This window comes from Alligator mississippiensis, chromosome 1, assembly GCF_030867095.1.
Source record: "Alligator mississippiensis isolate rAllMis1 chromosome 1, rAllMis1, whole genome shotgun sequence".
NCBI classification, from domain to species: Eukaryota; Metazoa; Chordata; order Crocodylia; family Alligatoridae; genus Alligator; species Alligator mississippiensis.
Window position 1 is genome coordinate 433,879,277 of NC_081824.1, and position 16,398 is coordinate 433,895,674.

Consider the following 16,398-nt stretch of genomic DNA (forward strand, 5'->3'; position numbering starts at 1 on the left):
TCTACTAATTATTTTACTTTGGAATAATTATTCTGCTATAGCTATACCAATTGGCTTACATGTGTGGACATACTTTTAAGCCTTTTCTGGAGTTGAGCTCAGGAAAGTTCTCTGTGTGTTGGGAGGAGTATAGGTTTTGGGGTTCTTTTTTGGGGGGGCAGATTATGGTTGGCACATTAATCTATAAAGATTTGTCTGTGTATTTGTGTGGATACCTAACTCTTCTTAGTAGATATATCAAAACTTAAAATAAAGTATTGGTAATTAACATTAAATAGAGGATTGCTAACTGTCATACATTTTATTGTAGGAGTGCACCCCAGAAAACCTAGAATTGAAAAAGAAGATTTTTGGTCAGTTAGATCTTATGGTCAATGATGACATCATCATAAGCAGCTCGACTTCCTGTCTTTTACCTACCAAATTGTTCACTGGCCTTAAACACGTTAAGCAGTGTATCGTGGCACACCCTGTAAGTAGTCTAAAAAATGTTGTTCTTTGCTTCAGTGGCCTATAAGTTTAAACTGAGTTTTAGTTCTAATGACTCTGTCCTGCAGAGAGAAAGAAAAGAAGTGTTTGAGTACTGAATGTTCTGCATTAGGATCATGAAGCACTGCTTCTTTTTTTTTTTTTTTTTTTTTTACTGGGTTAGTTCTTCTCTCACCCTAGTGGGGATGGGAGAAGGGGGGGACATGCAATATATCGGTCTGGGCAGACATCAGGGATGTGCAGTGGTCATGCTAGAACAGCACTACCTTTGCTTTAAGGTTTCTCTTACACCTACTGTTCAGCATGAAGTACACTGTGGAATTAATAAAATGCTCAGTGCCAAAGGCCAGGTCTACCCTGCTTTGTGGCAAGCCTGGGAATGCTGCCAACAAGTGTACCCACCCATTCGCTCCCACTGTGTGTAGGGCTCAGAAATTAAGTAGTGTAGGCTGGTTTGACACGGTCTTGAGTATGTGCCCAGAGCCACTATAGAGCTCTGACTCAGGCATGCTTCCCTCTAAACCAGCTGCACTGCCTAACTTATAGGCATTGTGGTGTGCTGAACAGCAATGCATGGTCAGGGTATGCTTCTAACGATACTCCCCTACTCACTGTGAAGGCAGTGAAGATATGTGTAGCACCCCTTGGAGCCGGGCTTGATATAGCACCCTTCTAATCAGCTTTGTCCCTGTCTGTTCTTTTAATTCTGACCTTTTTCTGGTGTAACAAAGTTCAACCCCAAAACCGGAGTCTGGAGAGTTGTAGCCTTTGTCCGGGGTTCAGGAGTGCTTGGCCTCTATGTTCAGGGTCACTACTTCCCCTCTTTTAGGGAAAGGGGACCCAATTCTCCTTTATTGGCTCCAGTCCAGTTACCTCTGTTAAGCAAAAAAGAAAGGACCTACGCTCCCTCACTTTTTTCCCCTGGGCTGTTTCCTGACTTCTGCTCATCAGGCTCTCTATACATTGTTCCCTCTGCAGTTTCCTCCTATTCTGTAGCTTCTGAGCTTTTCTGCTTGTCCATCATGTTCTGCCTGGACTGCACTCTGTTAAAGAAGCTGATTCAAATGGGCTCATTGTCACAGCTGAGGAAGTAATTTCCCCTAATTAGCTGTTTTTAGTCATGATGTGCAGTGATTGTTCCTGAGCCAAAAGCTTGATAGTGCTTTTTGCTGGCACTTTATGTTCAAAAGTGATTTTTGCACTCTGTCTTGGGCCATTTTCCTCATGAAATCTCAATATAACAAAAAATTGAGTGAAGCTATGAGCCAGGGGATCTTTTCTGCTGTCTTTTTCTGTATCTGCCACTGTTATATAGCGTTTTCATTGCAATGCTCTCCTTTCTTAATGTGTGCATTACTGATATCTTGAGCAAGGGAAAGGACAAGGCAGAGGAGAGGCAGAATGAGCATGAAGCAGCTTGGGGGAAGCAGGTTATATAAAAAGGACATTTGCGACCAGTGGTTTGGTACAACAGGAAAATAAAACATAAAGGTTTTCAACTCTGGCAGAGATGCCATTTTGTGTTTTCTGGGAAGGGAGGGAGTTAAATGCTAAGCAAGCAGAGAGACCCCTGGTTCCACTCAGTGTGATGGGAAACAGCTGCTGACACACAAAAAGAATAGTTTTAAATCTCACTTTGTAGGGTGATTTGTGATACAGTGCATAGATTCATAGGTGTGGGGTTGGAAGGGACCTCAGTAGGTCATCAAGTTCGACCCCCTGCCCTGGGCAAGGAAGAGCACTGGGGTCAGACAACCCCAGCTAGGTGCTTGTTCAGTCTCCTCTTGAAGACCGCCAAGGCAGGGGAGAGCACCACATTTTCTTGGAAGCACATTCCAGATTCTGGCAACCCTTACTGTGAAGAAGTTCTTTCTAATGTCCAACCTAAATCTGCCCTCTGTCAATTTGTGGTCATTATTCCTAGTTACTCCAGGGGGTACCCTAGTAAATAGAGCATCTCCTATTCTCTGCTACCATGAACGATGCATTCCTCTGGTGGCTGAGGGGTGCGGTGGCAGAGGGAGCACAGCGGCGGTAAGCGGGGGAGCTCCCGCAGACGCCGCTGGCACTGTTGGCAGTGGGGTAGGCAGGGGTGGTGAGCGCCAACCAGGGGTTGGCGACCACCCACAGACATGTCGCCCCTGCCTGCCCTCCCATGATGAATTTATAGGCAGCCACAAGTTCACCTCTCAGCCTTCTCTTGCAAAGGGTGAAGATATCTAGGTCCCTCAGTCTCTCCTTGTAGGACCTTGCCTGCAGGCCTCTGACCATAGGAATAGCCCTTCTCTGAACCCTCTCAAGATTCTGTGCATCCCTCTTGAAGTGCAGCACCCAAAACTGGACACAATACTTCAACTGTGGCCTGACCAATGCCGCATAAAAAAAGGAAGTATCACCTCCCTGGACCTGTTTGTCATGCCATCTGCTAATGCATGATAAAGTACGGTTAGCTTTGTTGATCACTTCATCACATTGACGACTCATGTTCATCTTGGAGTCAACTATGACTCCCAAGATCCCTTTCCGCTACTGTGCTGCTGAGAAGGTCACCCCCCCCCCAACCTGTAAGTGTGTTAGCGGTTCTTTTTGCTCAGGTGCAGCATTTTGTACTTGTCTTTGTTGAACTGAAGACAAGTTTGATACATAATACTTACTGGTACATACTACTTACTGGCAGAATAGGCCATTTCAGCCTGGCGGCTGATACTGTGGTACAACACAGCAGATTCACTGGTTGTCTGCATGAGGTTTTTGTATAATATTCATATCTGTAGAATGGTACAGTCAGGCATAAAAGAGACTGACTAGGGGGTGGGTGGTCACAGAGTCCAGACCATGCTATTGCACGCAAATCACATTGCAGTTCCCTTCATCCATTTAGCAAAGTTCATCTTTAAAACTAATGAGGCATTTTGCTCCCACTGCCTCTGTCTAATGGTTCATAATAGGGGTGCACTAATAGAAATTTTTGGGGCTGATATCGATAGCGTATTTTTAAAGAGGTATATCGGCCACTACTGATCCAATTTCCGATATGCAGCCCAGCAGCTTGAAGAGCAGTGTCCAGCTGGTAAGTCTGTTGTGGTGGAAGGGGAGGGAGAAGGGAAGGGGTGTGGGGAGGCCAGATCAAGGCCCCTGTGGTGAGGGAGGGAGTGGGGGGGGAGAATGTGAAAAGCAGAATTCTTTAAATGAAATTGATTGTACTAAAAGTCTGTGAATGAATGATTTTTTTGTTTGTTTCTTGTCAAGGTAAATCCACCCTATTTTGTGCCATTGGTTGAACTTGTTCCCCATCCAGAAACAGATCCTTCTACAGTAGAGAAGACATATGCTCTGATGAAAAAGATTGGACAGTCCCCAGTCAAATTAACCAGAGAGATTGATGGATTTGTTCTGAATCGTCTTCAATATGCAGTTATTAGTGAAGCTTGGAGACTCGTGGGCGTATGTATCATTTTTTAGTTTGTATATGTATACACAGCTGACCTTATAAGCACAACAAGAACAATATGGTAGCGCTTATATTTTCTTTAGCTTTTTATCTACTTAAAGCCTTCACCCTTTAGATTACATAAAAATAAAAATAGGCATACAAATTTTACAAGAATAAGAGATTTTGACATTGACTACTGAAGACAAAGAAAAACTACATGTTATCATAGCTAAACAAGACATACTAGAACTGTTCCAAAATACTGTTGTCTTCAGCTGAGCGAAAAGATTGAGGTTAAAAGGTCAGAAATCAAAATATCAGGTTGTCTCCTTTCATTTCTTGTTATCTGAAGAATGTTATTGGCATAGTTTACTCCATGGAAAGGCAAGGGAAATCATATTTTAAATAGAAATCCATTTGCCTTTCAAGAATTCTTCTCTTAGATTCAATAGTCATTTGATATTGTTTATTGTTATATAAAGGGAGATTTCTCCTCCTACTGCCCATTCAGCCTTCCAACTCATAATCATCTGTTTGTAACACAGCAACTTTTCCCACAGCAACATGTTCTGTGCCACAAAGTAGAACCTTTCATCAGGAAGAGATGAATTATGAGTCCAGTGTTATTTTGGGAGACTGAATGAGTAGGGCCGGTTTCTTTTGTTGAACATAATAATTTTTCAAACTGTTTAAATATTTTAAAACACCCTTTACAAAGGAGTCTCAACCCTCAGATTAAACGGGGAAAAAAAAAAGAAAGAGTTGTAGTAAATAAATGCTTATTTACAAAGCAGCTCTCACCTCTAGGATCTCAAAGCACTTTACAAATTTTATCTTTACAGGACTTAATTTAATTCTTATTTCAACTGTGCATGACAAAATATCTGTTGCAATGCTATATGGGTACAGCATAGGGAAAGAATACTGCAGTGTATTGTATCCCATTTAAACTATGTTATGAATTGGAGACTAATTTTGAATAATCTTCATATATTTTTTTTTTTACAAAATGTCCCCTTTAAAAAAACCCCAACAACAAACAAACCAGAAAACAAAACTGTTTTTTTATAAATGAATAAATGAGGACATAATCCTGGCAAAAAGTTTTGAATAGTGGCAAAATGGTTCTTGAAGTTCAGAATATTTCATTCATTCTTAGTTCAAGCAGAAACAGTGTAACAAGGCCTTCTAATTTCAGTTACTGTGGCATAGGTTCTTCTTGGGTATCTTAGTTTATCTTGCCTAACACACAGGGAGGACAATCTGATAAGAGGAAAATGACAACACTGCACCAAATCAAAAGTGAATTTGTTAAATCATTAGTTTGAAAAGAATATCCCTTTACAAGTGTAGCTGATAGAGGTGAGAAATCATAGGGTGTGTCCACACATGCAAGCATGTGCACTTGCAGCAGCTCAAATAGAAGTGGTGCAAATCTGAGCTAGGGCTTTTTGCCTCAGCAAGTATGCCTAGACATGCACTTTGTGGGGCAAATTGTGCCAAGTGGGGCAAAATAACCCTGCCTGTCGCCTCCTGGATCTGCAGCCAGGGAGAGCTAGAGCCTGGGGCCAGCACCTGTGCTGACCCCAGCAGTATAAAAAGCTGCTCTGGCAAGTAGCTCAGGGCTACTTGCTCTCAAGAGCTTCTGGGGACCAGCCAATTAGTGTCTGGGGACACTAGCCCTTGTGCCAGCTGGACTGCTGAAGCAGCCCTGAGAGTTCCCTTCACCCTCTACCCACTGCAGCAGTCTAGCAGTGAGGGCTGCTGCCTGGCTGTGACCTATTGCCACTTGCAACAACTTGTGGTCTCAAGGCTGCATGCCTGCCAGACCCGGATGGAGACTGCACAGCCAGCAGAGGCATCTGCTCCTCTGGGCCAGCTGTCAGTGGGCTGTGGCTGCACAGTTGCCTTTGTGCAACACTACTGCCATGTGTGCCCCTGCCTAGCCATCTGGGCAGCTATCACCTGAAAGATGTTCCCAGTGTGGTGGCCTGCTTTGAACTGTCAAAGTGGCCAGGAGGTCAGCCACCTCCAGCTGGGTCCCAAGTGCCAGCCCTAAGTAGGCTGTTCTGCCTAGGTCCTGCCACTTGCCTCCCTAGCAGGAATTCCCGTGTTCCCTATTTAAAACCTGCAAAAACAAACCATTTGAAATTCACTCTTTAAAAATACCCCAAAATCCATGTTCCTCAACAGTTAAAACAAAAGACCACCAGAGGCAGATCACTTGGGCAATGTTTTATTGATATATTTACAATTGTAAAGCAACTTGGAACCCTACTAGTGCCTCCATCATCATAATAAAATTAATTCTAATTATCTGTACGGTTTGGCATTAACTTTGGGCTTCTCTGTCATAGAAAAATCAGAGCTGCCCCTACAGGATGCACAGCACTGATATGCCACTGCTCTGTCCCTGCCCTTGCCCCTCACTCTCAACCTACAACTTACCTCCCCGCTCCATTCCCCTCACTCCTGCCTCACAGGGCCAGGAATGTGGGCGAGGGGGTTGTGGGTGGATTGTGGGGAGAGTGTAGGTGTGGAGGAGGCTATGACGGGGGGCTGCTCAAGAGGGGTGGGTCCCCTGTCCCCTGCAGGGTACAGTCCCCCTGCACAACTCATGGACTGCCCCCTCACAGGGGCCACATGCCCCCCACAGGGGTCACAGCGACCGAGACCTGGGCTCTGCATCAGGTAAGTAAGGGGGGAGTTGGAGGAATGCCCCCGCTCAGCCCCCTGCTCGGCTGCAGCCTCCTTGCTCAGCTCCTGACCCCCCACTGGATGGCGGCTGGCTGTGGTCTGCTCGCTTGCCCCCCCTGCCTGGCTGCTGCCCCCCTCATGCTCCCCAGCCAGCTCCAAACCCCACTCCACAGCTTACCAGCAATAGCAGCTGCACTTGTCGCAGCCCCCCTGCATGGTGGGGGGCAGTGTGGCTTGGCCCTCAACTGCCAGGTATCCACATGGCCTCTACAACAGCGTGCTATAGCCCAGCTCGGTGCAGCGTGATGCTGTGTGCTTCTGGGAAGCTCTGGGCTTTTAGGGCTGCAAGCTGTTCATGGGGACCACCAGCCACATCAGCTTATGTCCTATGCACACAGAAGTGACCCCAAGAGCGATGCCACTTGGAGCTCACACTCCTGGTAGGGCCACCCATGGTGATAAGGGCTTTGAGATGCTACAAGACACATATGCACGCTCGTGTGGATGCCCCCATAAAGTTGCACAAGGCTACGAAGAGGACAAGAAAAGGAAGCAGAGGGACAGGGAAGCATTCACCTCCTTCATGGATTCTAGATATCCATGCAGAAAATTTGAGAGGAAGAGGAGGAGAAGCCATTGTATCAGAGTCCATGGCTCTGAGCTATTTTATTTCAGATGCTTTTAACAAGTTTTGGAAAACTAGGGAATTACACACCCAGAGGACAATAATGTCTTTTATAATGTAAGCATTATGTCAGAACTATAGAGTTGTCATACTGAAAGCTCACTAAAGATTAATTTTAGTGACTGAGTTTTTTGTTTTTTTTTTAATGGAACCTGAAATATTATTTAAAAAACACCGCGATCCCTTCCCAGATTTTAGTTATTCTGTTAAAAGTAAGGGCACATCCTAACTCCGTTCAGATTTATTCATTGAAAGGTCTTTAGGGTTGACCAAATTTTTAGTTGCTGATATACCTGCAAAATTGCACTGGCACCTGCTGATTGAGTAATATTTGTACTTGAGTATAAACAGCTTGGGTCTTTATAGATCAACTATTCAGTACGCTTTACCTGTGAATGGAAATGCAGAGTGTTGTAGGCATATACACAATTCTTATGTAGATGTTGCTCTCGTAGCTGAAAACTAAGGGGGCAAGTACCACAAAAATATTCAAGGTCATTATGAAATAATGATATTAGCACTTAAATCATTCTTTATGGCATTTTGCCTATACATGGCAAAAAAATTAAAGTTGAGGCATCTTGATTGAGCATCTATAAGTATAAATATAAATACAGCATCTATAACTAATATAAATGTAGCCATCTAAGTGGCATGATGTACAGAGACTGTGAGAAGACATGTCTTCTTTGATTTAATTAAAAGTTTTAGATATTCAGCATTTGAAAAAATTGGGCCTCTTGCTGTGTGCTTAAGTCAGAAACAGACAGTGGTAAAACACAGACAGTAAGTTCTTATTAAGAACTTGGGCCGTGTGTAGATGAAGGGAGGGGCATGTGTGCATGATACTTTAAAGCAGGCTAAATAGTTTTGCACTGCTCAATGGTGTCAGTGTTTACATGCATCAGCAGCATCGTGCACATTAATTACAGCTGCTGTAGGAAATTTGGTGGTGTAATGCGCCTTAAATCTTTTGGGGTGCAGCAAACTAAAATTCCTCTGTGGAGTTTGATTGCTGCCCCTACAGCCATGGAGCAAAGCACTGGGCTCCATGCAGCTCAGGGGCTCTGCAGGCAGCCTGGCAGCATCCTGGGAAGGCAGGATCTGCCCAAGAAAAGCAGCAATCCTGATCATACCCCTCCCCCCCCCCCAGGAATTCGCTTGCCTGCCTGAGCTGTGCAGGGGCCCGGTACATCCCACCATGGGTGCAGTGCCCCTGGGACTGCCTGAGCCGGGTGCCTATGGTTGGGTACTACTGCTGTGGAGGAAAGGCCCCTCACCCCACAGACCACTTTGCTCACTGGCAGCTCACCGTCCCCTCCCCGCTGCCAGACAGACAGGTAAGTCAGTGGGATGTGTGCATGACACAGGGGTTTAAAGGGCCCTAAATTGAAACAGTATTTTTAAAAACCCACCACTTCAATTTAGGGCCCCCATTTTATCTACACAAGCCCTTGAACATCACCAGCCAATTGTTAAAATGTTGACTTAAAAATTGTGAACTTTCTAGGCCATTTTTTAAAAAATGTAGATGCATTTTAGTCTATATTGATAGTGCTTACCAAGAGTCACGCAACTTGCTCACTTATGTTTCACCCAAAATTCCAACTTGCCTTTTTCTGTTCTGTTTTAACAGAACTCTATTTAAAATATCTGTAGTTTTAATCTAGAGCTGGCAGATGGGTAAATTTGCATTCCATAATATCAGATGCACTTCATAGTGTATCAAACCCTTAGAATAGCACTGATACTTTAGGGCAAATCCTGGCAGTTAGAGAGTTGCTGTAAATGGGAAGAGCTCTACAGGCAGAATGCTTTTGGCAGGACTGGGACAGTGGGATTCCCAGCTCATCGTATTTCTGTGTTGCTAACTCCTTCTGTGTTTACACAAGCAGTGTGATGTTTAATGTGTTTCTTGTAAGCCCCAACTCTGAAAGTCATAGTTGAGGGCGAAAGCTTGAAAATGTGAATCCCAAAAGTTTCAAAAACCAGAAGGCAAAATTAAAAAACCCAAATGCACCATTTATTTTTAATTTTAGGATTTGATGTCAGTTTCATGATTTTTGGACATCTGAATTATTTCAACGCTTAGGGCTGGCAAAATTACCACTTCTTTATAATGGAAGGTTGTATACTTCCCCAAAATGTACTGCCTAGCTCCAGCTGGTATGTAGGAGCGGGGAGCATGCCACTGAACCTGGCCACCAACTGCCAAGACCATGTGGGCCCGACTGTGCACCAGAGCCCCCACACTAAAACATGCCATGCACAGGCTTCAGTCAGGTCCAAAAGCCCCGTGGCGATAGAAGACTGGTGACAGGGGTAGGGCTGGGATACCTGGACGCCCCCAGCCAAGAAATTGCAGACCATTGCGCATTTGCTGCCTGGCATCGGGCACCTGTGTCATGGGACAGGGGTGTCCTTTGGCAGCGGCATCTGTGACTGAACAGTCCTTTTCAGGATACCCTCCGCTCACCCTGATAGGGAGGGGGCTAGAAAAGGTGCCCCAAAAATAGTCTCCCTCATCTCTCCTGGCTGGGAACCTTCACCCAGTGGGATCACCTTTCCTACAGTCGAAATAAGAATCTAGACTTCGGAACCTGGAATGTGAAAACCCTCAGACAACCCAAAGAGTGATCGTCCGGAAAGACGAACTGCCATCTGGACTTGGGAGCTAGCGAGGCACAACATTTGACATCACTGCTCTCAGCAATACCCAGCTTGCTGAGGAGGGACAGCTGCAGGAGGTCAGCAGAGGGTACACCTTCTGGAAAGGGAAAACAACTGTGACCCCCGTATGCATAGAGTTGGTTTCACCATCAGGAACAAGATTGCAGACAAGCTCCCCGAACTCCCTTCGGGTGTCAATGAAAGGCTGATGACCCTTTGTCTGCACCTCAGCCATAACCAACATGCCACTGTCATCAGCACATATGTTCCAACTCTGGATTCCGATGAGGAAGTCAAGGAAATGTTCTACTCCGATCAACAACGTCCTTGGCTCAATCCCCAGGGATGACAAGGTCTTTCCCCTGGGCAACTTCAGTGCCTGGGTTGGATGTGACCATGAAGTCTGGAGCGGAACCATCAGTAAGAATGGCTGGGGAAGGCTAAAGGCAATGGTATCCTGCTCCTGACCAAATGCGCCCAACACAATCTTCAGCTAGAAAGACCGACTCAAGACCATGTGCAGGCATCAGAGGTTAGAGCACTGGCACCTCTTGGACTACATCATCTGAGGTAGAGACCTGAGGCATGTGCTTGTCACGGGGTCAAGAAGGAATCTGAAGACTGCCGGACAGACCACCAACTTGTGTGCTCAGTGATGAACATCTGCCTGGAGCCAAGACACTGGAAGACCCAGAAGGCCACCTGGAGATGGCTGACAGCTCTGAAGGACCCTGGACAGCGGGAGGAGTTCCAGGCCCAGTTGTATAGTGCGCTGGAGCAAGTCCCTACTGCTGATGACATCTCCATCCGGGCACACTGGGAGCAACTCAAGTCCACTGTTCAAGATGCCTGTGCCCAGAGTATTGGATTTGCATTGCAATGGAACAAGGACTGGTTTGATGCCAATGACACTCAGATTCACGATCTCCTTGAATGAAAGCGTAAAGCCTTTATCTCCTGGCAAAGTCTTTCAAACTCGGCAAAAGACAGCAGTACCACTAGCTGAAGGCTGAGGTCCAGCAACACATCCATGACATGAAGAACAACTGGTGGGTGGAGAAGACATGCGTGATCCAAGGCTACACCGATCAGCATGACATGCGTAACTTCTTCCAGGCTACCAAGACAGCCTACGGACCCTGCTCCATTGGAAAAAACCCACTCTGATCACAGGTCAGCTCCCGGCTCCTCAAGGATGATATCGCCATCTGTCTGTGTTGGAAGGAGCATTTCAAACTCCTCCTTAACCGGGAGTCCACTGTATCAGAGGAGACACTACAAGCAGTCCCACAATGCCCTGTGGCGGATTTCTTTGGCGATCTACCAACCATTGGAGAGCTGAAGCGGGCCATCCAACAGATGAAAACCAACAAAGCCTGCGGGCTAGACGGCATACCCACAGAGGTCTACCATGCTGGCAGCTTCTGGCTCACATTATGACTCCACTAGCTTATCTTCTGCCTTTGGGATGAAGAATGCAACCGTCGTGACCATCTACAAGAAGGGGACAAATCTGACTGTGGGAACTACAGGGGGATTTCTCTCCTGTCCATTTTGGGTAAGATCTTGGTTCGCATCCTCCTGAACCGCCTTTGTCGCGTCACCAAAGAGATCCTTCTGGAAACCCAGTGCAGCTTCCAAGCATCCCGGGGCACTGTGGACATGGTTTTTGTTGCCAGGCAGATCCAAGAAACATGTCCGGAGCAAAGTCAAGAACTGTTCCTCACCTTCATTGACCCGAACAAGGCATTTGATTCCTTAAATAGTGAAGCTCTGTGGATCATCCTTCAACACCTTAGCTAGCCGCTGAAGTTTGTCACCATGCTGAGGCTTCTGCATAATGATATGACTGCCACTATCCTGAGTGGAAGATCTGAAACCAACACCTTCTGCATCCGGAATGGGGTCAAACAAGGTTGCGTGATCACCCCCGCCCTGTTCATCATTTACCTTACCATCATCATCCACCTCATCTGAGATGACATACTATCTGGCATCAGTATCCGGTATCAGCTGGATGGGAAGCTTTTCAATCTTGGGTGCTTATGGGCAAAAATGAAAAACTTACCACCAAGAACATCCACGACCTTCAGTTTGCAGACAATTACTGCATGATGGCTCACTCTTCACAGGATATGCAAACAACCTTAAATCTCTTCAACACTTCGTATAAGAAACTTGGCCTGTCCTTGAACGTCACAAAGATGAAGGTTCTTGACCAACCCTTCCCAGGCCAGCGGAACATCCCTCGTGCTATCTATGTAGACAGGGAGGCTCTGGAGTACATGGAGTACTTCCTGTAGCTCAGCAGCCACCTCTCTCAACGGGCTACCATTGACAAAGAAGTCCAGCACTGGGTCAACTGTGCCAATGCCGCCTTCAAGTTGTGACAACGTCTTTGGAAATAGAGACCTTCAGAAGTCAAAGGTCCTGGTTTACAAGGCTGTCATGCTGACCACCCTCCTCTACTGCAGTGAAACCTGTACAGTCTACCAATGCCACATTAAGACCCTTGAGAGCTTTCACCAGCGGTGCTTGTGTCGAATCCTGGGAATCAAATGGGAGGACTGCCAGACTAGCATGAGCGTCTTCCATGAAGCTGTGTCCACCAGCATTGAAACCTTGCTCTTAAGAAATCAACTCTGATGGATGGGCCACTGTGTCCAGATGTCCAAGAATTGCCTCCCTCTCCAGGTTCTTTTTTCCCAGCTCTCTGCTGGCCAACGCTCAAATGGTGGCCAAAGGAAACAGTACAAAGACACACTCAAAGTCACCCTCAAGCACGGAGGCATTGACACCAACAGCTGGGAGGAGCAAGCTGCTAACCGTTCAGTGTGGCACCACCTGGTCCACCAAGGCACGCACTTAGAGGCCCAACGACTTGATACTGAGGCGGAATGGTGGCGGTGGCAGCAGGAGAAGGAGACCAACCTAGGGCTGTGAATCCCACTCCCCTACACAACAACATGCCCCCATGGCCGAAGAATAGGTGTATCCAGAATTGGGCTTCTTGGTCACCTGAGGACCCATCAAGCCTGACGGATGTCATCCTTGACTTTGAGGGACTGCTGCTGCGAGGGCTGGGGACAGAAATTTCACATAAATTGGTTTAAGTGATCAGAAACCAGTGTAACAGAACAGAAGTTCAGTGCACTTAAATGCTTTCAAAATGGCCAAAACTGGTTTAAGATAAACCTGGTTGGATGTAGTATCAGACGTAACTGATTTAGGTCAAACCAGCTTATGGAATTTTTGTACCAGATCCCCTCCCAGTTCAAGTTTAACTCACAGTCCCTCACCATCCCAAGATGTTTTTCAGCCCTGGGCTGTACCATCTGCTCCAGCAGTGATGGGGGTGGGTTTTAGGGGCATCAGGCCTCCCCAGGCAAACCAATCAAGACCTGCAGGGCCAGGACCCACCCTGTGTAGCACAGTCAGCCCCACCTGCATGGCGCAGCATGGGGCCAGACTGGCCTGGTCCAGCCTGGCAGAACACAGTTCCTGGTTGCAAGGCTGAGACCTGCATGGCACTGTACAGGTCCAGCCTGGCCCATCCTATCCCATCCCGATACAACGTGGTTCCCTCCAGCCTGTTCTTACCTGAATTTCCATTCTGGGATGGAGGGATGGCTGGAAACTGCCACAGGGCCACCAGGGCAGAAGTCTGTTATGCAGAAGCTTCTGGGAGCTGGGGGCAGGGGAGGGGGAGGCGGGGCAAGGTGGGGCAGGTTGGGGTTGGTTGTATCATAACCAGAGCCTGAGCGGCTTAGTGCTGCATCCGGTGGCTCCTTCCTGCTGCTGGTGGCTCATCAGGTAATAAGTTACCTAAATTTTAGAGGGGTCCCACAGGCCGGATAGAATGGTCTGTGGGCCAGATGCGGCCCATGGGTCGTATTTTGCCTGCCCCTGTGGTGGGGTTTCCCTCATTCACTCCCCCCATTCCCCACAGTCAGTTGGGAGGCTGAGAAGTGGCATGGCTAGAAGACTTGAGCCCCACTCTGGCTCCCAGCCACTGCTGAGGGTAGGGGTGAAGCCTGCAGTTGGTCCAGAGGCTAAAGAGGGGGTGTGGCTAGGGGACTCTAGCCCCAGTCCTGGCTCTGGATGGGCAGAGTAAAGCCCCCAGTTTGGGCTCCCCCTTCTTCCCCCTCCCCACCACCCTGCCAGGCTGCTTCTGGCTGTGGGGTCCCAGTGCCAGGCCAGTGTGGTTGGGAGAATCATTTGGTTCCCAGCTCTCTGCTGTGGCCCACAAGTTGGGAGGTGTGCTCTAACCCAGTGGTTCAACCTTTTTTGTACCAGGACCCATCTGGAAACATTAGTGGCCAGTCCTGACCTAGTACACCTCGTTCCTTCCCTGCTGCCCCCACCCCCAGGACCCAGCTCCCCAGTGTGTGGAGCCGGGGGGGGGGGCATGCCCTCCCCCCCCCAAGCAGCCCCTTGCAGGCTCTAACTGCCAGCCTGCAAGGGAAAAGCCACGGTTCTCACGTTTTCCTTCTTTAAAGGAGAATTCATTTTTAACGTTTGTTCACAACCCTTGTATATATTCTTCTGACCCACTTTTGGGTCACAACTCATTGGTTGAGAAATGCTGCTCTAGTGCCCCCAGCTACTGGAATGGGCCACTGCAGGGGTCTGGTTGTCTTTCCTGTTTGAAAAGTGTATATCGGTTCATTTATTTATTCGTTCAATCTGTGCAGGTTTCTCTCAACTGCAAAGATTGAATCAATTCAGCCTTGAGCTTTTTGATGGTCTGTACTTGGCCTAGGACTCTAGGACATGCCATAGTCCTGGATATAACCAAAAACTGCACCCTACTGGGGTTTGGGGTCACTGTGGTGGGACTGCTTGTGGCAGAGCAGCCCCTAGAAAGTGCCACCAGAGCCAAACCCCAGGTTAGGGCAAGTCTGGAGAGCCCTAAAACCCCAACCCTCTGGCTTGTGGGTTACCCTTTGGTTGGAAAAGGTTAGGGGAGATGACCCTGAAATAAAAGTAAGGGCAGGGCTAGACTGTTGACCACTAGTGGACAGCTATATCCACTATATCCACTATCCACTATATCCTGGCTCCATCTGGAAAGGCCTGTCTGGTGGTCCAGGCAGCCAAGCAGATATGCTCATCTGCCCAGCTGTGAAGATAGATGGCAAGAGCTTTGTAGACAGTATAGGGCATCCATTCAGGTGCTGTAGGACCTGATGGCCATCCACTGCATCCAGCCATCTCGACTCTGTTGTGCCACTGGATTCAGACAGGACTGGACAAGAGTGAGGGTGACCCTGCACAATTTTTCCTCACTAAATCGAACTCACATGCAAGTCATGACATGGCTATATCCCCCCATAGACACACAAGTCCTGTGGCGATGGGCAAGCAGCAAAGTAGTAGGTATGGATATACTGGGAGCTGTAGGAGCAGATCCTGGCTGAATACCCCACCTCCACCCAAGTGCTGGGCTAAGCTGGGGCTGCGGCAAAATTGGGGGTGGTTGCAGCCTCCTCCAAGCACCACTGAAGCCTACACGGAGCCCAGCCCCCAGTGAGGAGAGCCATGCAGCGCTGGCTCCGGCTCCACCCCTCAGCTGCAACCCACCCTACACTGCACAGATCCATGGGCACATGCCCCCCCACCCTGCCCTCCCTTGGTGTAAACAGCAGCAGGAGCCCCCCCCGCAGCCGCGCCTCAATCCCTGCCCCCTCCCTTACCACGGGGGGCATTGATCTGCGCCCCCCTGCCACACACACACCCCTTCCCTCCCCTTCAGACATACCAACTGGAGGCAGCTCTTCATGCTGCCAACTCTGCTCCATGTTGTGCTGCGGCTGCGTGTAGCACTGGCATTTATCCAATAGGGCTGATATCCAATATAGACAATTTTCTTCATATTGGTACCGATCTGATAAAATTGGACAGATTATCGGTGCACCTCTAGTGATTAAGGACAAATGTTACAAAGATCTGGAGTCTCTTATCACAGAAATGCCAATGGCAGACAAGCTCATCATCCTTGGTGACTTTAATGCTAGAGTTGGCACAGATCAACAGACATGGTTAGGTGTCATTGGAAAAAATGGCCTTGGGAAATGCAACAGCAGTGGGCTCCTTGTGTTGAGGACATGTGCTGAACATGACCTCCTCATCACCAGCAGTCTTCCATCTGCCAAACCACAAGGCATCTTGGATGCACCCACACTCCAAGCATTGGCATCTCATGGATTACACCATCATCAGGAGAAGAGATAAACAGGATGTCAGAGTAACAAAGGCCATAAAAAGTGCAGAATGCTGGATTGACCGCAGGCTCATGGTCTCCAAGCCGAATATTCAGATACATCCTAGTAGACTACCACAAGGCAAAACAGTACCCAGAAAGCTCAGTTTCTCCAAATTGAAATAGGAGAATCTGAAACAGGCATTTGTTGATGAACTGCAC

The 16,398-nt window shown here is 47.6% G+C and overlaps 1 protein-coding gene across 3 annotated transcripts in view; it reads left to right on the forward strand.

Moving 5' to 3' along the window:
- Positions 1–16,398, forward strand: part of CRYL1 (crystallin lambda 1) — a 97,042-nt gene that overhangs the window by 39,731 nt on the left and 40,913 nt on the right. For all 3 annotated transcript variants that reach the window (XM_006267734.4, XM_019481971.2, XM_019481970.2), the window contains exons 4-5: positions 311–472; positions 3,739–3,933. In XM_006267734.4, the coding sequence (XP_006267796.2) occupies positions 311–472; positions 3,739–3,933 (357 nt within the window). The remainder of the gene's footprint in view (positions 1–310; positions 473–3,738; positions 3,934–16,398) is intronic.